Below are 19,551 nucleotides of genomic sequence, written 5' to 3'. Positions count from 1 at the left end.
GTAATTCTGAAGATGACACAATGAGTGCAGCCAGAACAGGAGCACAGATGTCCATGCACGAAGAGCAAAGGACAGTGGGGGTGCATGAGCACAGAGGAGAGACCACAGGACTCAGCAAGATGGCAGCCGCATGTAAGCCAGAGGAGGACCTTCACCAGAAAGCCACGTGCTGGCCACATGATTGTGGACTTCTAGGCACCAGAGCTGAGGAAAAAATAACACACCCACTCTAGTACCTTGTTATGGCAGTGTGAGCACACTAATATACTAATATGCCATTTCTTTCTCTAAATCTTATATAGCCACATATAAATAAATGAATTATTATAGAGTCTTAAAAAAGTGTTATCTCCTGGAGATGTACAGTAATATAAATTATCAGTTACATATAACTCCACGTTTTATATTTTACTTGAACCTACAACAGTAGCAAAATATTTTAAAGCTATTAAAAGTCACTTAACATTGGACAGGCTATATATTTGACCAACTTACTTTGTTAATTGATATGTTTGCCTTGTTCATTATGTAAATATGGGGTGATATACCATGTACTCAGTAGACATAGTACAAATCACTACTTTGGAGAGATAAGAGCATTGGCTGCTCTTTCAGTGGACTGGGTTTGATTCCCAGCACTGGCACTGTGATTCACAACTGTCTGCCTCTAAGTCCAGTTCCAGGGGATCCCATGTCCTCTCTGGTCTCTGCAGGTACCAGACATGCCTGAGGCCCACAGACATACACACACACACACACACACACACACACACACACACACACACACACATATGCCAAACATTCACACACATAAATAAAATAAAATGTGCTTGTCTTGTGTAAGTGAATGAAGTTTGTTATTAACTAAATTGAAAGCAAATGGATTGGCAGTTCTTTCAAAATCTGAGCCACGTTTTACGTATTTTTACAGGTCTGAAATATACATCATCCCCCAAAAGATATCATACACAACGCAGAACTACAAAGGTGAAGCTAAAGTTAAGTAAAAGTATGATCACCTTAAAATTGTGAACCAATTTTAAAAGCCTATGAGGATCTGGAAGTAGAAGAAGAAAAAAGTTCATCTGTAGAAACTGGCTGCTATAAATGGCACCCCAGAGCTCAAAAATGTCAATTTTATGCTGCAATAAACAAAGTCTACCAAAAAAACCAAACCATTATTTGGGAAAATAATAACACCAGTTTGTGTTTTCTTTGAGGTGATAGTGCAGACATGTCAGCAGGTCAGGTACAGAATTACATCCACTTGGACCTACCCACCCAGGACCCATTTTTCTAGTGTTTCCATGTATATCTCCCTTTTAAACTAGATACTAACTGACTTAGAACAAGGAGCTAACTCTGAATAAACTACAGTTTGCCATGGTATTAAAAATGCTAATATCCTTTAAAAGCATCAAGGAGAATCTTTCAGTTTTAGAATACATTCAACTAAGATTTCAGATAAACTTCTTACTAGTCAGGTACCCACCACAGAGCTGACAGCTCCAATGTGAATCATTTATTAGGTGATAAGAATTATTCAGGGGAAGAATAACTATTTTCCATATGACAGAGCCCCTTGGGGAAACACTTGAAATCTGGCTTCAGGGAATGAAGATGCAGACACTTCCAGTCTGACAACAAGGCAAAGAATGTATTGCTGTCTCACTCACAACTTAGGGAACTGTCTTCGTTGGTGGAGAGACATATCCCTACCTAGTCCTTAGCTCTTGAGCTGCCAATGCTCCAGTGCAATAGGGATAGATTGCTCAGACTCACAGATTTACAGGGGACAAACCACACAAACACAGAGACGTAACATCAACCTAAGGCACAAGGAGAAAGTGACCTGGCAACAACACAGTCACAGTGAGTCTTTTCTGCCCACATTTCTTCCCATAGTATATTCATACACTGCTATACTCCAGGAAGGAAATGACAAAGCAAGCCAGTCAGCAGTCAACTTTGTGGAAATGCCAGATTTATATCACGAAGAGAATGATGTTCCATGAACTCAGTAAGAAAAAAAAAAAAGGAAGAAAAACTTTAGATGATCCATCACAGTCAAATAATACTTTATAGAATGAAGCCAGGAAAACACTGCTTTATAGTCAGTAAATAAAGTACGTTTAGTAAACGGAGTCAGAGCCTTCTCCTACAGAATGATAACCAATGACAATACAGAGCTTATTTTGCTCTATGGTCAAAGGCAAGAGCCTCTTTAGCTGCTTGGAAACTTCCCGAAACATGAACCAATTCCCCTTCTTTCTGGCTTTTTACGGCACCTGCTGCCTCTATCGCTCTGACTCAGCAATACCTAAAGAAATATATACATACACATACATACATACATACACTTGTTTTTTTTTTTTTCTTTTTCTGAGACACGGTTTCTCTGTGACTTTGGAGCATGTCTTGGAACTCTTGTAGAACAGGCTGGTCTCAAACTCATAGATATCTGCCTGCCTCTGCCTACCAAGTGCTGGGAATAAGGGCATCGGCCACCACCGCCCAGCTAAGAAATTATATTCTTTTTTTTTGTCTTTTTTTTTAATTTTAAATTTTAAATTAGAAACAAGGTTGCTTGGCATGTCCCCTCCTCCCATGCTCTCCCACCAATCTCCCCATCTCTCCCTCTCCCAATCCCCACTCCTGAACCCAGGGAGGGTGAGGCCCTCCATAGAGGGTGTCTATAGTCTGTCATTTCATCCAGGACAGGGCCTAGCCCCTCCCCCCAAGAGCCCAGGCTGAGAGAGCATCTCTCATTGTGGGATGAGCACCCAAAGTCGATTCGTATGCCAGGGATAAAATACTGATACTGATCTACTGCCCAAGGCCCCATAGATTGTCTAGGCCTCCTCACTGACACCCACATTCAGGGGGTCTAGATCAGTCACATGCTGGATTCCCAGCCATCAGTCTGGGGTTCAAGAACTCCCCCTTGTTCAAGTCAGCTGTTTCTGTGGGTTAAACCAGCCCAGTTTTGACCCCTATGCTCATCAGTTCTCTCTGTCATTGGATTCCTTGAGTTCAGTTTAGTGTTTACCTGTGAGTGTGTGCCTCGGCTTCCATCAGTCATTAGTTGAAGGTTCTGTTTCCCAGACTCTCTGGCACTTGTAGGCTGACACTCCCCTGATCCATGTCTAACACCCATATATGATACATACCATGTTTGTCTTTTTGTGACTGGGTTACCTCACTCAGGATTGTTTCTTCTAGTGCCATCCATTTGCCTGCAAATTTCAAGATTCCATTGTTTTTTTTCCGCTGAATAGTACTCCATTGTGTAAATGTACCACATTTTCTCTATCCACTCTTCAGTTGAGGGGCATCTAGGTTGCTTCCAGGTTCTGGCTATTACAAATAATGCTGCTATGAACATAGTGGAACAGATGTCCTTGTTGTATGAATTTGCATTGTTTGGGTATAAGCCTAAAGTGGAATTGCTGGGTCTTGTGGTAGGCTGATTTCCATTTTCTTGGGGAATCTCCATACTGATTTCCAAGCGGCTGTACAAGTTGGCACTCCCACAAGCAGTGGAGGAGTGTTCCCCTTTCTCCACATCCCCTCCAACATAAATTGGCATTGGTATTTTTGATTTTAGCCATTCTGACAGGAGTAAGATGGTATCTCAGAGTTGTTTTGATTTGCATTTCCCTGATGTCTAGGGATATTGAACACTTTCTTAAAGGCCTCTCAGCCATTTTAGACTCCTTTACTGAGAATTCTCTATTTAGTTCTGTAGCCCACTTTTTACTTGCATCCTTTGGTGTTTTGGAGACTTGCTTGAGTTCTTTGTAAAGTTTAGCGATCAACCCTCTGTCAGAGATGACCATGCGATTTTTGTTTCTCAGCTTGTTTATATGGTATTGATAGATTTTCATATGTCGAACCATCCCTGAATCCCTGGAATGAGACCTACTTGATCATGGTGGATGATTGTTTTGATGTGTTCTTGGATCTGATTGGCCAGTTTTTTATTGATTATTCTAGCATCAATGTTCATGAAGGATATTGGTCTTAAGTTTTCTTTCTTAGGTGTGTCTTTGTGTGGCTTGGGTATCAAGGTTATTGAAGCCCCGTAAAAAGAGTTTGGCAAAGACTCTTCTGCTTCTATTGCATGGAATACTTTGAGAAGAACTGGTATAAAATGTTCTTTGAAATTCTGGTAGAGGCCATTTGGATGTGAGCTTTTTTTTGATTGGGAGACTCTTGATGATTGCTTCTATCTCCATAGGGGTTATAGGCCTAGTTAAATTACTTATCTGTTCTTGATTTAATTTTGGCAAGTGGTAGTTATCTAGAAAATTGACCATTTCCTTTAAATTTTGGAATTTTGTGGAGTACAGGATTTCAAAGTATGACCTGATGATTGTCTGGATTTCCTCAGTGTCAGTTGTTTGGTGCCCCTTTTCATTTCTGATTTTGTTTTGCATGTTCACACTCTGCTGTTTCGTAAGTTTGGATGAAGGTTTGTCTATTGTGTTGATTTTCTCACAATTTTCCTAGTTTCTATTTTATTGATTTCAGCTCTCAGTTTGATTATTTCCTGGCATCTACTCTTCCTGGGTGAGTTTGCTTCTTTGTGTTCTAGAGCTTTCAGATGTGCTGTTAATTCTCTAGTGTAATTATTCTCCATTGTCTTCATGTGGGCACTTAGTGCTATCAAATTCCCTCTTAGCACTGCTTTCAAAGTTTCCCATAAGTTGGGTATGATGGGTCTTCAATGTCATTGAATTCTAGAAAGTCGTTAATTTCTTTTTTATTTCTTCTTTGATCCAAGAATGGTGCAATTGTGCATTATTCAATTTCCATGAATTTGTAAGGTTTCTGTAATTTGTGTTGTTGAATTCTAATTTTAATGTATGATGGTCTGATAAAATGCATGGAGTTATTCCAATTCTTTTGTATCAGTTGAGGTTTGCTATGTTGCTAATTATGTAGTAAATTTTTGAGAAGGTTCCATGTGGCACTGAGAAGAAGGTATATTCTTTTTTATTTGGGTGGAATGTTCTATAGATGTCTGTTAATCCCAATTGGGTCATAACTTCCATTAGTTCCTTTGTTTCTTTGTTAAGTTTCTGTCTGGTAGTTCTGTCTAGTGGTGAGAGTGGGGTGTTGACATCTCCCACTATAAGTGGGTAGGGCTTTATATGTGATTTGAGTTTTAGTAATGTTTCTTTTATCAATGTGGATGCCTTTGTATTTGGGGTATAGAAGTTCAGAATTGAAACTTCACCTTGGTGGATTTCTCCTATGATGAGTATAAAATGACCCCCTTCATCTCTTTTTGATTGATTTTATTTTAAAATCTAATTTGTTAGATACTAGGATTGCTACCCCCACTTGTTTCTTGGGTCCATTTGATTCGAAAATGTTTTCCCAACCCGTAACTCTCAGGTAATGTCTGTCTTTGAGGCTGTCTTTGGGTTCTGTCTTCAAATCCATTCTGTTAGCTTGTGTCTTTTTATGGGTGAATTAAGGCCATTAATATTGAGGGATATTAATGACCACTAATTGCTCATTTTTGTTTGTTTTGGAATGGTTGGTGGTGATGGAATTATATGTGGATATCCACCCATTTTTCTTTTGGTTGTTGGTAAGGTGGGATTATTTATTGCCTATGTTTTTCTGGTTGTAGTTAACTTCCTTGGGTTGGAGTTTTCCTTCCAGAACTTTCTGCAGGGCTGGGTTAGTGGATATGTATTGTTTGAATCTGTGTTTGTCATGAAATATTTTGTTTTTCCATCTACAGTGATTGAAAGCTTTGCTGGGTATAGTAGTATGGGCTGGCATCCGTGGTGCTGGTAGAATATCTATCCAGGACCTTCTGGCTGTCATAGTTTCCATGGAGAAGTCAGGTGTAATTCTGAAAGGTTTGCCTTTATATGTTACTTGATCTTTTTCCTTAGCTGCTCTTAATATTCTTTCTTTATTCTGTATGTTTGGGGTCTTGATTATTATGTGGCGAGGGGACTTTCTTTTTGTGATCCACTCTATTTGGTGTTCTGTAAGCTTCTTGTACCTTTGTTGGCATGTCTTTCTTTAGGTCGGGAAAGTTTTCTTCTATTGTTTTGTTGAATATGTTTTCTACCCCTTTGAGGTGGTTTTCTTCACCTTCTTCTATACCTATTATTATTTTTTAAAGAATAACAAACATTTATTGAGAAATGGAAAGTAACAAGTCCCTCCATCCCACAACGTCTTTCTCTCCTGAACAAGACACAAAGAAGTAATGCAAGGGAGGGAGGGACATGAGAGTTGGCCCACCTTTTCTGTTTCCCAAGATGACATTGTATAATGCAGGGGAGGCACCCATGCACACAAAGTAGCACATAGCCAGGAGACTGAGATTCTTAGGTTTAGTCTTTTCTTGGTGTTCATGTTTCCTGGATAATTTATGTTAGGGATTCATTAGACTTAAGATTTTCTTTGATTGATGAATCTATTTCTCCTAGTGTATCTTCAACACCTGAGATTCTCTCTTCCATCTCTTGTATTCTGTTGGTTATGCTTGCATCTGTAGTACCTGACCATTTGGCCAGATATTCTATTTCCAGCCTTCTTTCAGACTGTTTTTTTAAAATTGTCTCTATTTCAGTTTTCAACCCTTGTACTGTTTAAATTATTTCTTGCAGTTTTTGCTTTGTCTTTTCCTCCATTTGTTTCATTTTTTGTTTTGTTTTTTCTTCCATTTCTTGTTTTTTTTTTTTTCTTCCTTTTCTTGCATTTTTTTTTTTTGGTTTGATTTTCTTCCATTGCTTTAAGGTATTTTCCCATATACTCTTTGAGAACCTCTATCATTTTAAGGTCATTCTCTTCTGCTTCATTTGCACTGGAATGCTGGAGTCTTGCTGCGATGGAGTGTCTAGAATCTGGAGGTGTCATATTTGTTTTCTGTTGTTAAGTGTGTTCTTGTAGTACCTCCTTCCCATCCCGTCTTCTAGTAGGTACAGAAAGATCCTCTTCCTAGCCTGGTGATTAGGAGACCAGAGTTCCCTTTCAGTGCATGCAAGCAAGTCCAATACTCTGGTAATTCTCCTCTTCCTAGTCCTAGTCCTGGTCCCATGGGTGGAGAAGAAGTCCAGGAAAATGGGATGAGTAGGCTTCTGCCGGGAGGGGAAGCTCAATGGCAGTCCCCAGGCACTGGAACACAGGGCCAGAAACAGGTTCTCAATTGCCTGGTCCCGCGGGTGGAGAAGACCAGGAATCTGGGGTGCATAGGCTCCTGCCAGGAGGGGAGGCTCAGTGGCGGTCCCCAGGCACTGGAAAGCAGGCCCGGATACAGGTCCCATCCTTACCATAGTTATAGCATAGGTACAGCCAACAAATGGGAAATCACTTGCTATAATATAATACAGAGAGACAATATAATATGATCTGCTAGTACTTACAGAATAGTAAAAAGAATGCTGGAAAACAGATTAAATTATCTGAAGTAACCATATTCCAGTAACAAAAATCTAAATTTGTCTAAGAAATAAGAAATTCTTAACATATTCATTCTATATGCTTTTAGTCAAATTATTTCAAATTTCAAGCCTTTAAGCAAAGACTCATTAATTGGAGAGTTATTACAATCTCTCCTTGACCCCTTCTTCCTCACACCTTTGGTATTTTATGAATGATCATACTAAGCACCAAATGTCTAGACCAGGTATGATTACTGAAAGTAACTTTCAGGGGAAATTATGTATGAATTTAAGTAGCTTATGGAAGATGAACTATTCTTCTAAAATATTCTAAGGTCATTAGACTTCCTTTCCCTAAGTTACTGAATGTTAATTTTATTTGGGCACTAGCAATATAGTTAGTATGGCTCACAGGTAGAGATCTGCCTAAACACTGTAAGTGATGACTGTATTAGGAAGCACAGTACATGGAGACCTTGAGTATTAGTTCAGCTGATTGACAGACGTGTCGTTTTGTGAGTCACATAATGTATGTTAGTTCTTAACCTCTCCAACAGCTTCAAGTATTTGAATTGCAGGTGATGCCTAACATCTTCCCTGGCTCTGAATCCCCAGTTTCCCTGCTAGCCATGTCCAGTTTGCCACTCCAATTCAGCCTACTGTCTGCTTTGAAGGTGTACTGCATGAACTCCTCAAGAGGTTTCTTGTTCTCTGTTATCAAATGCATTTGTATAGTGAGGAGGTATGATCTCTGCCCATTGTCAGAGCTTCCCTAAGAAATTTTAAGACGCAGAAATATTTAGTTCAAAAAAGGAGTGGGGGGGGGAGGAGAAGTTGGGGAGAAGAGAAAGGCAGACAGACACACAGAAATTCAGAGAGAGAATATGAGAAAATATAAATGTGTCCCCATGGAACCTCTGACCAATAAATACTTTAAATATCAAGTTTGTTAAATGCATCTACTGCTACAAAATACTTCTTTCTTCTCATAGCAATATGTCAGAATAAAGTTTTAAGAGAAAATAACTTGTCTTCAAGATAAATCAAATTGAAATTAAAAGAAATTAAATAGGAATTAAAAACGAAATGCAGTCTGTTTGATCCTATATAACAATCTACTTTTGCATAGAAAAGATACAAATTTTTACTTTTACGAATAAAGAATATGATCAAATTACAAATGCAAATACAGGTTTCTACATAAAACAATTTCTCTACAAATGAGTCTATAAAATAAACATCCATATACACTATATGGTTCACAACTAGTACTGTGTATGTTATTAAATAGTTTTCTAATTTTAACTACATTTTTTTTTACCCCATGTGTATGGATACTAATTTTCTTTCTGATAGGTTAATCTTTGACAACTACATTGCTACAGGGCTTGTGAGATATTATGTCTGCACAGCTCTTAGGGAAGTCTCCATGCTTCAGCTTTCTCTGCAATGGGAGTTGGCCTAATTAAATACAAATAAGGAATGCATTTGGGTACCAAAAGGAAGTGGTTTAAAGCACAGAAGTTCACTGTGTAGTTGAGTTGGTTTTATTACAACCGTCTGGAATAGCACAGAGTACTACGCCAATTTAACTGAGAGACCTAATGCTCATTAGTTTTCATAAGCAGAAAGTAAGGACACTCATTATTAATGATTTCATCTCCAAATATAATTATGACCACTTAGGCGTAAAAAACAATTCTTGCACTTTTAACCATATCAAGAGGTTTTAAATTTAAAAACTATGTTATTTCCTGTGAAATGTTTAATAAAATATGTAAGGGAATGAGTTAAACTATGTGAATGTGTAAAATAGAATTAGTTTTGTTAATAGAAACAGAAGTTGTCTTTCAGAGCTTTTTTGGAAAGTCTATGACATATATACCTATTTATACACACATACATACATCTGCCAACATTTTCCACAGCCAGCTCTTTTATTTGTAGTGAGAAGGATGCCGATGACTGCAATTGAACACTTTTACTACAAGTACCTTTGGTTCAGAGCAAAGCTTTTTCCCATTTCTTATGATGCCACACAGTAACTTGAACAGCACTTAAAACAAAAGCTTACCCATTAATAATTTAAATATTTGTAAATTTCCAGCAAAAGCTGCCTCATTATAAAGCATCAAAGCCCATTAACGGCAGTACCCAATTGTCTGTGATGATGTGAAAACTAATACAAAAAGATAAGAATTTCCTAAAAGCCACTTCCTTGAAGTACACACATAACCCCAGCCCTAAAAGAAGGTACATGATACATGGTAATACAAGACAGTTCTAAGTGATATCTCGTCTGAAAAGTAAAATAAGATAATATAAAGTACAACAAAATGAACCATATACTATGTGGTTTTAAAATTTTAGGTTATATAAGGTATGGGAAAAATAGAACAATTCATGGCTGAATAAAAATTGAGCTAAGACAGAAATTAAGAAAGAAATTATTTTTACAATTAAATGAAAACGGAAGCACGATATACTCACATTTAGGGGACACAATGAAAATAGATCCATTACCCTACACAAAACTCAACTCCAAATGGATTAAGGACTCAGTATTAAGCCAGACACCCTGAATCTGATAAAAAGAAAGTGGGGAATAAGTTCGAATTCACTGGCTTAAGAAAATACTAAAATATACTAAACAGAGAGTTCTCAAAAGATGAAGCACAAATGGCTAAGAACACTTTTAAAAGTTCAATACACTGAGCCATAATGGGAATTCAAATGAAAACTATTTTGAGATTTCATCTTACTCTAGTCAGAATCGCCAGGATGAACAAAATATGTGACAGTAAATACTGGCAAGGATGAAGGGAAAGTGAACACTTACTCATTACCAGTAGGAGTGCAAACTTGTATAGCCACTACGAAAATCAATGTGGATGTCCCTCAGAAAGCTGAGATTTGATCCACCACAATCTGGCTCTTGGGCACATACCTAAAAAACTGTACATTGTACTACATAATACTTGCTCATCCACACTAAAGGCCTTTTGAAAAGATATATGAAAGCCTACTGCTATAGAAGCTATTGGGGGAGGCAAGCGTTCCAACTAGACAACTTATACCACTAAGTAAGACCCCATTTGAGATTATATCTTGTCGAGTTATTGACCAAAGGAGTCCCAAAACCCCTCCCCCAAACATCACAGGCTATTGGTTATCCCCTACAATCAGACAGTAAGAACCCATTACTCAAGTCAACACGTACTTATGTCACGAACATGGAAAAACTGAGTTGGTACCCAACTGGAGGGCACCTGTATTCACAAGTATTCCCAAAGCACAGTGCTGGAAGGTACTCATAATGCTACTGGAGGAAAACAATTCCACCTAACTACAAACCATCACATTTTGCATGGACTTAAGGCCCACCTCATGGATAGAACCCATAACTGGTACTGCTCATGAGGCTAAAAATCTGAGACCAGACAGGTCATAGGCCCTAGGGAAAAACCCACAACTGGAAAATGTTCAGAGAGTAAGAGACTTAGGAGAAACTCAGTCCCTAAAAGGATGCCTTTATCCAGCTCTCCTCCCAAGGCTGGGGATTTGTGCAGAACAGGAGGTGAAAAGATAGCAACAGCCAGAGGTAGTGGACAATTCCAAGGTAACAGCATCTTCCAGACACAAAGGGCTTATACACACACGAACGCAGAGATTTTAATAGCATGCATAAGACCTGCACAAATTCAAGCAAGACAAAAATGCCAGCACAGAGAAGGCAAAGCAGGCACAATGTGTCACTCCTTAACAAGAAGCCATGTACAACTGCCTTGCTGGGACAAGAAAAAAATCAGTGTTCGCCATGTTGTGACACTGGGTAAATCAACCGCACTCTAGGGTAGTTCCATGAGTAGGAGTAGTTAGCCAAATGCACACCTGAGACTAGAAAAATGAGTGGTCACTAATGGAGTAACACTAGGTAAGTCAACCACACTCTAGAGCAGGTCCCACGATCAGGAGTAGTTGGTCAAATGGACTCTGTATTTTTATGTGCTTTGTGTTTTGCTTTAGTTTGGCTTGATACTTGTTATTTAGTTTTGCTTTGATACTTGTTTTTTTGTTCGCCTTTCTCTTTTTGAGAGAGAAAACATATGAAGCTGTGTGCACAGCTAGGTAGGGAAGATCTGGGATGAGTTGTAGGGTAAAAAGAATATGACCAAATTTTATTATACAAGACTTAAAAATTAAAGAAATAATTAAGAATAGAAATTCCCAAAGGATTTTCTAAGGTGACTATAAATTGTATATTTCTATTGTGTTTATCAATGTTTATCATTATTCTGGCACTGAGTCACATACAGCAAATAAAAAATTCCTCTCCATTGCAATCTTATTATGTTTGAAACAAATTCATGGACATTATTTTGTATTTATATACACTATTTTTAGATCACTTAACCTCAGATAGTAAGATAAGTTAAGTGTTTTTTGAGAACTTCATTCTGAACTAAAAAAGAAAACCATAACAAATTTGCAGAGTTCTGAGTGAAATACGCCCAGATTTTTTTTATTTCACAGTTAAGAAAAAAAATCCATTTATGTTTGGGAAATTTTTCCCAGTTTAAAAAAACAAAATCATATTTTGATCTCACTTTTCTAAGTGTGGTTTTAGTTTTTAAAATACTAAAAAGTTCAAAATATAACAGCATTATAATTTAACAATGTTAAATTATAAACAAAAATTGTCAAGGAGAATTTTTTACCTTGTATCATTAATGTGCTTCTTATTGCTTTGTTTGTTTGTTTTTTGAGACAGTTTCTCTTTGTAGCTTTGGCTATCCAGGCACTTGCTCTATAGACCAGGTTGACCTCAAACTCACAGAGATTCACTTGTCTCTGCCTTCTGAGGTCTGGGATTAATAGCCACCTCTTGGTGATTAATGTGCTTTTAAAAAGAAACAAAATATATGTGATATTTTGAGTCATATCTAAAATGATAAAGTAGGAAGAAATATACTAGTATTTCAGAAAAAAAAGTTGTTTGAAAGAAGCAATTATGTCATTATGTTATGTTATTAGGAGGCTTCTATTCCCACTTATATTTCCAGTGGAAGTACCCTACAGTAAGTTTCCATAGCTGGAGAAATGCTAAGAGGTATGCATAGCTTTTATATCTGGCTTACCCTATGATCAAAATGGAACAAGAATTAATTGTAAGAGCATTTTTCCAAAGTTTTGGTGCTGTCCATGTTATCTAGCGCAAAGACTGAAGCAGCCTTGAATTATGTCAATTTCCAATAAGCTAACATGCATGGAGAGGCCCCCATGTAACAGAAGTAGCAGCAGCTATACACGTCTCAGAAAGCCAATGTAAGTGACTTGCCCAAGAAACACTGAAGTAGTGATCTGTTTTAATAACCTTCCAAATAGTGCAGATGGAAGTCCTGGAGGGCGAAGCAATAGTTTACCACCAAAAGGTACTAGTGCATTCTACTTAAAGGCCCTAGAACAAGATTTTATGGTTGGGAGTATCTGAGGAAGGATAATACTGACATGTGCTTACAACATTTCATTATCATAAACTTTCAGAACTCCTGAATTTCTGACAAGACTAGCCAAATACTGCTTCTACAAGTACTACAAGAAATATGGGCTAAGCCTAGCGGTGGTGGCACACACCTTTAATCGCAGCACTCAGGAAGCAGAGGCAGACAGATCTCTGTGAGTTCGAGGCCAGTCAGGTCTACATAGAAAAACCCTGTCTCGAAAAACCAAAAGGAAAAATAAAGGAATATGGGTTAATTTAAATTTATGAGTTAGCTATGTGTGGTTACTTGAGAGCAATTTGTGGGACAGGAAAACTCCACCTTCAGGGATGTGCAAGGCTTGTGCCACCCCAACAAAGACCAGGTCCCAGTACCCCTACTATTGATAACTGCTGGCTGATGAGATGGGAGAGCCAGCTTTCTCTAAGTGTGTGCCCCTGAAAGTAGAGCGTGCTCCAGTGGAAACCTACACTTCTGAAAATATTTAGGAAGCACAAAATGGTTTTGATGGGTTAAAAAAATGCAATGTTGAAAGAGTAGGACATTAGGAGAGTACCTGGGAATGATTGGAGGATGGGGGATGAATATAACCAAAACATATTGAACGGGATTCTCAAAGAACTAATAAATTTTTTGAAACTCAGTTGCAGCAAAAATAAAACTAAAGAACAAGAGAACAATTGAAGGAATAAATCTTTGATCAATATTAAAATTTTTTCCAACCTAAAAAAGCACTTTAAATGGTATTTAAAAATCAACAAGTTTCCTTTACATGTTTAACATAGTTTTTGAAAGTCAGGAAGATCCATAAAGTCTTTTAAAAGGATAAAGGGCTGAAAAATCGTTGTAATAACCTTGAATTGGCATTATGGCTGCCCTGAGGACATTTCTGCCTACTAAGGACCTGCACCATAATAGCAGGATGAAGAACAGAAGCTCATCCTTGACTGTCTCCACAGAGCTGGGGCAACCATGACCACATAAAAGCAAAACACTGAAAGTTTAACCCTGAAAAAACACATACAAAAGTCCCATCCAGCAACAAATGTGGATGATCTCAGCTCCAAATAAGGAAGGACAGACAGAACTGGAAGCTAAAAGGCTAATGATTAGAGTCCTAAGTTCTATGTTTGGAGATGCTTGAAAGGAGGAAATATTAACTCTGTGAGATTTATCCTTAACCCAAAACTGTTGAGAACCACAGATTAAGGTAACAACAAACTGAATTCACACTCCCACATTGTTAAATCCACAGAAAAGTAATTAGGAGTGCACTCACCAGAAGTAATAATAGCAGAATTAGAACTCCATGAATATCAACTATTACAGTAAGTACCAACATAAAAATTATAAAATCAAGAAACTAAAATAGGATCATAATTTATTTAAAACAAGCCAAATATAATTCACGATAATAAAATATATAATCGTTCAAATAAACACCAAGCAGTAAAGAGATAGTCCTTTAAAACAAGATTTTAAACAGTTGAGGAAAGAATTATAAATTACTAGATGATGGATGGTAGTCATCAGCTCCCCATTTTAGCAGCCATGACAAGTTACCATGGGCTTGCATGATCTTGCCACTCCTGTCCTGGTCACTAGGAAGCCAGATGCCCTCCTCGTGCAAGAAACCAATCAGAAGTTAGCTTGCAGGGAGGTGCATTAGGACTCTGGGTGCGCATTACAGACTGTGCACAACAGTGACATGAAGAGCATAACAACCGCCCTGGGAGGGCCTATGGGCCATAACAACCAGATAACCAATCAACACAAGGAAGGTTGTCCAAACCTGGAAGCGCACCAATGCTGAGACTGTTTCAAACCCCTAGACACTCCCCTTACACTACCCTTTAAGATCCCTGCCTTAAGATTGCTTGGGGTCTTTCTCCAGCCATCCGCCATGGTGGACAGATGAAGAGCCGGGGATAATGGGTTTAGCTCGTTAAATAACTTCAATAAAAGACTCTTAGCTTTTACATCGAAATGGGCCTCTTGATGATTTTGGGGTTCAGAATTTGGGCACAACAGGATAAATTTTCTTAGTTTTTATTAAGTGTGAAAAATAGAATTGTAGTGGTTGATGATGTCATTTGTATATTCTAAAATATAATACTTAGGATTTGTTTTAAAACATGTCATCAAAGAAAAAGAATTCACGAACTCAAAGTAGGAAAATGTGGAAAACATTAAATCTGAGTGATATGAAATTCTAAAAGTAAAGAAGAAATGAAAACTCACTGGATATTAAATATATTACTGAAATATTAAATACAGATAAAGACATTTTGAGTATGGGAAGATGACTCTGAAGTGAGTATACAGATTGAACGTAAAATCTTACACCAACAAGCAAACCAAAGCTCACCTTCTTTTGGGCTGACAGCAGCAGGAAGGCTGTTCCAGTCAAGGGTCCAAGACGGACAAGGGTGCGGAGAAAACAATGCTTCAATGCCTGTTTCCTAGAAAAGGAAGTAAGCTTTCCAAGTTAGTTCACCAATAAAATCCTGTTTTCAAAGACCACAGTTCTATTTTTTATACTAACAAAGATAATTAAAAATTAATCATGTGTGTACCAAATATTTAGTTACATAAAAAATAGAGAATGCTATAAAAAATATAAAATGTCTGTTTAAAATGTTATTTTGAAATCAGTACATTCCTATTACTTTTTAATTATGGTAATAAAAAGTAATGCTGAAAACATGTAAAAGTATTAATCCAATAAATATACTAGGTAGGGACTAGAGAAATGGCTCAGGAGTTAAAAGCATGTGTTACTCTTGCAGAGGACCTGGGTCTGGTTCCCACCGCCCACATGGTGGTTCACAACCATCCTTGACACCAGTTGCAGGAATCTAAAGTCTTCTTCTGACCTCCTCTGGCATTAGGCAAGCATGTGGTGCACATACATACAAAACACCTACACATAAATAAATAATATACATGCTATAATAGAAAAAATCACTTGAAAACAAAATAAGTTTATTAAAATAAATTTATAGAGATTATTAAAAAACCCTGACCTTCCAATGTCTATCAATATCTATCTTTATGCATGACAACAACTTATTTAAACTACACTTAGTGTACCCAAAAGATGACAACATAACTCATAACTCAGACAATCACTCTAATAGTTTATTTGATCATAGTATCTCTAATAGGTCCTAAAATTTTAAAGAAAAACTTTTTAAATTCATTAAATTGTCTTTCAGTGTTCTTTCCTGTGTTAGAAATTATGCATCTAAACCTAAGCTTGGTGAAACACTGCTTTAATCTCAGCACTTGGATCAGGAAATGAAGGCTAACCTGAGTTACATAAGATCCATCTCAAACCAACCAACAACCCAAATTTGTAAATTTATTATTTGTTCTATAGACAGTGGCATAGCAAATACACAGATTTATAGTCTTCCAATCACAACATGTGAGTCTACATCTACTGTTCAGATATCATCTCTAGGAAGCCTATTAAAAGACAATTTATAACCAAGGATAGTGATGTATATCTGTAAGCCTCAGCACTACAAAGTAGGAGAATCACTTGAACCCACAAGTCAGGCCAGAGTAGGAAATATTAAGAACCCTCATCTTTCCCAAAAGGAAACAAAACATAATAAAGCAAGCAAAATACAATAAAAGTTGGTGACATTCACCTTTAACTTCCTTATAACAGTTATTCATGAGATTACTTTCCATTATGAAACCTAATTTGGGCCCCCCCCACAAAAAGCAAACAATCAATTTACTAGGGAAACAAGTATAACTATAGATCTAGAAATAAAGTACTCAGTAGTTTCTGGAAGAATAAACAAACACATCTCTCTGAAATCACTTATCACATTTCTGTTGCCTTTTCTCTGAGTTTGTTATCACCCATTTCTAATCTTATTCCGACTTTAGGGTCTAAAAAAAAAAACTAGCTGGGCATTGGTGGTGCATGCCTTTAATCACAGCACTCGGGAGGCAGAGGCAGGTGGATCTCTGTGAGTTCAAGGCCAGCCTGGTCTATAGAGTGAGTTCTAGGACAGCCTCCAAAACAATACAGAGAAACCCTGTATCAAAAAAACAAAACAAAACAAAAAAACTATATTGAGATGCTACTTGTACATATACACAAAAATGTACCATCCTCAAGTATACACACTTTGGAAAGTAAATTGAAGTACACATTTCTCTATTTTTTAATCTTTAAATTTAATTTAATGATTTATTTAAATTTTATTTCTTTAAATTTAACTTTAAATCATCATCTTAAATTTAAAGACTGCAACCTCCCAGAACAATACAGGTTATTGCCATTACATTTGGCTACTTCCCAGAACTTAATGGCAAGACCTGATTGTTGAAGATACCACACACTTCAGAGACAGGATTTGGAGGGAGTGAGCTAGAACTGACCTGGAAGCTTCCTCCCTGAGGATTATCTTTGATAGTATCTGTAGTTACCATGCAAGCTACCAAGGAAGAAGCAATCAACAGTTCTACTTAGCTGTAATGGCCATGAACCACAAAAGTGACCAGCATGAAAGATACTCACAAAGGTACAATAGTTGTGTCTTTAAAAATAGCTATCTAATTGGACTTAAAGCCTGTTCATTGGTAGAGAAGTCATGCCTAAGACTGTAAACATAGCCAACTACCCGTGTCTGGAGGTCATGGACTCTATAGGAGAACCCACTACTGCCTAACATAATTATAAATGCTTACCCTTAAACCTAAAGATAAGGGTAGCCTCATCCCTAATCAAAAATGCTTCTGTTTGCAGCAGATGTAGGCTATTACAGAAATCCACAACTGGTCAAAATATAAAGGGTAAGAGTTCATTGTGTGTCCAACCCCAGTTGATACAACTACAACACAAGGCCTAAGTCTCAGAAAGCATTGAGGAAGGTACAGATTATAAAATTCAGGGGGCTAGTATGTTATCTTCAAAATAGTATCTTCTATACATGATAAAGAAACTGTTCCCATGTAATTGTCAAGCCAACCTCAGATGGAGGAAATACTACAAGGCCTAATCCCAGATGACAACCTACGGGCACTTATAGCTGCTGCAAGAGAAAGCAAGAATCAGTTTTCCCCCAGGAACGAGTTCCCTGATAGGTTATCCAATCCCAAGTGGACACCCTAAATACATATACATACAAGAAACACTAAATGGATTCATTGGGGTTTTTGTTTTATTTGGGGATTTTTTTTGTGTATGTGTATGTGAAGGTGAGGATGTAATGATATCACTAAACCCAAGATAAAAGATAAATGGGTGTTTATTGGGGAACAATTACACCGAAAAATACAAAGAACTGTGGGAGCATTTCCCTGTGCTTCCTACTGGATCCTCTGATCCACCAAGGAAAATTACTCCTCAAGCTCCTCTCTTTCAGCTGTCATCTGCCTGAGACCACACCCAAGGAGGTATGGCTACCATTACAATTCCACTGACAAGATGCCTATATGTACATATGTGGTTGGTTGTGTGCGTGTGTGCACGCGTGCGTGCATGAGTGTGTGTGTGTGTGTGTGTGTGTGTAAAAAGAATAATTAAAGGCCATGAATTTGAGAAGTGGAGTGACACAGAAAAAGTTGGAGAAGAAAGAGGGAAGTAGAAATGATACAAATGTAGTACTCATGTAAAAAAATCCTCAAAAAATTAGAATTAAAAAAATAATAAAGAATTTAAAAAATAATGACACTCGTATGAAGATAAAGATTATGCTGTTAGTCTAATCAGACTAAAAAGCATTAACTCAACAAATAATTAAAATAAAAACTGAGATCAAAGTTCTCTAAAATAGAAAGCTTGGTTAAAATGATACGCTTGACCAGATATGATGCTACATTACTCTACAATGTTAACATTTAAACATGTTTTAAAAAAAATACTACTTTTAAACTATGCATTTTGACTTGCTTTCAAAGACAAATGGCATTAAAGCTATTCAATTTATTGTGGTTTATTTGAATACAAAAAAAAGCAGAACTATTATTTGATAAATAATGATATGAATAGTTATATGAAAAATGTGTAATAGATGATTCCAGAAAATGATTACTAGTTGGGAAAGAATAGTCAAAGGGACTTTCTTTTTTTTTTAAAGAAAACTAATAAAACAAGCTAAATACCATTAACTTGGTCATGGTTGGTCTTGGTCCTCCTATAAATAAAGGATCACTTGGTTCCTCTACAGATGTCACCTCATCAGGGTTCAGGTGTGGTTTACTTTCAGAATTCAGCAATTCTGGTAAATACAAAAAGTGGATGCCACACTTAGCAGCTGCTGTTTTTACTTTTGGCACTTGCTGAATCCTCTGATACCAAGAGGTTAGCAGTGGAAACTGTTCCAGCTTCTCAGAAAATTTCTTGGAAATAATTACCTGGAAAAGAAAAAATGATATTTTAAGATACATATTTTTGACTCTGTAACAGTAGCAATGAAGTATCACATTATCATAAAACTCACACATCTCAAAGGTACAATTCCAATGAACTTCAGGAAATTCAAAAGACTGTCCAACTGTCACCATGACCCAGCTTTAGCTCTAAGACACCGTAACCCTGACAATTTGCAGAGTACTTCCGCACTCACAAACAGTTACAGGTAGCCAGTGAACGGTTTTCTGTTTACAAT

General features: G+C 37.3%; 1 protein-coding gene across 9 annotated transcripts in view; it reads right to left on the bottom strand.

Annotated features, from left to right (window-relative positions):
- The window catches only part of Gstcd (glutathione S-transferase C-terminal domain containing), a 96,870-nt gene that overhangs the window by 56,669 nt on the left and 20,650 nt on the right, over positions 1-19,551 (bottom strand). For all 9 annotated transcript variants that reach the window (XM_040751770.1, XM_040751769.1, XM_040751768.1 and 6 more), the window contains 2 exons: positions 19,046-19,297; positions 15,285-15,378 (listed from right to left, as the gene is read on the bottom strand). In XM_040751770.1, the coding sequence (XP_040607704.1) occupies positions 15,285-15,378; positions 19,046-19,297 (346 nt within the window). The remainder of the gene's footprint in view (positions 1-15,284; positions 15,379-19,045; positions 19,298-19,551) is intronic.

The sequence above is a fragment of the Mesocricetus auratus genome, unplaced genomic scaffold, assembly GCF_017639785.1.
Source record: "Mesocricetus auratus isolate SY011 unplaced genomic scaffold, BCM_Maur_2.0 Super-Scaffold_100009, whole genome shotgun sequence".
NCBI lineage: Eukaryota > Metazoa > Chordata > Mammalia > Rodentia > Cricetidae > Mesocricetus > Mesocricetus auratus.
Note: the sequence above shows the minus strand (reverse complement) of the source record. Positions and strands in the feature narration are given on the sequence as shown.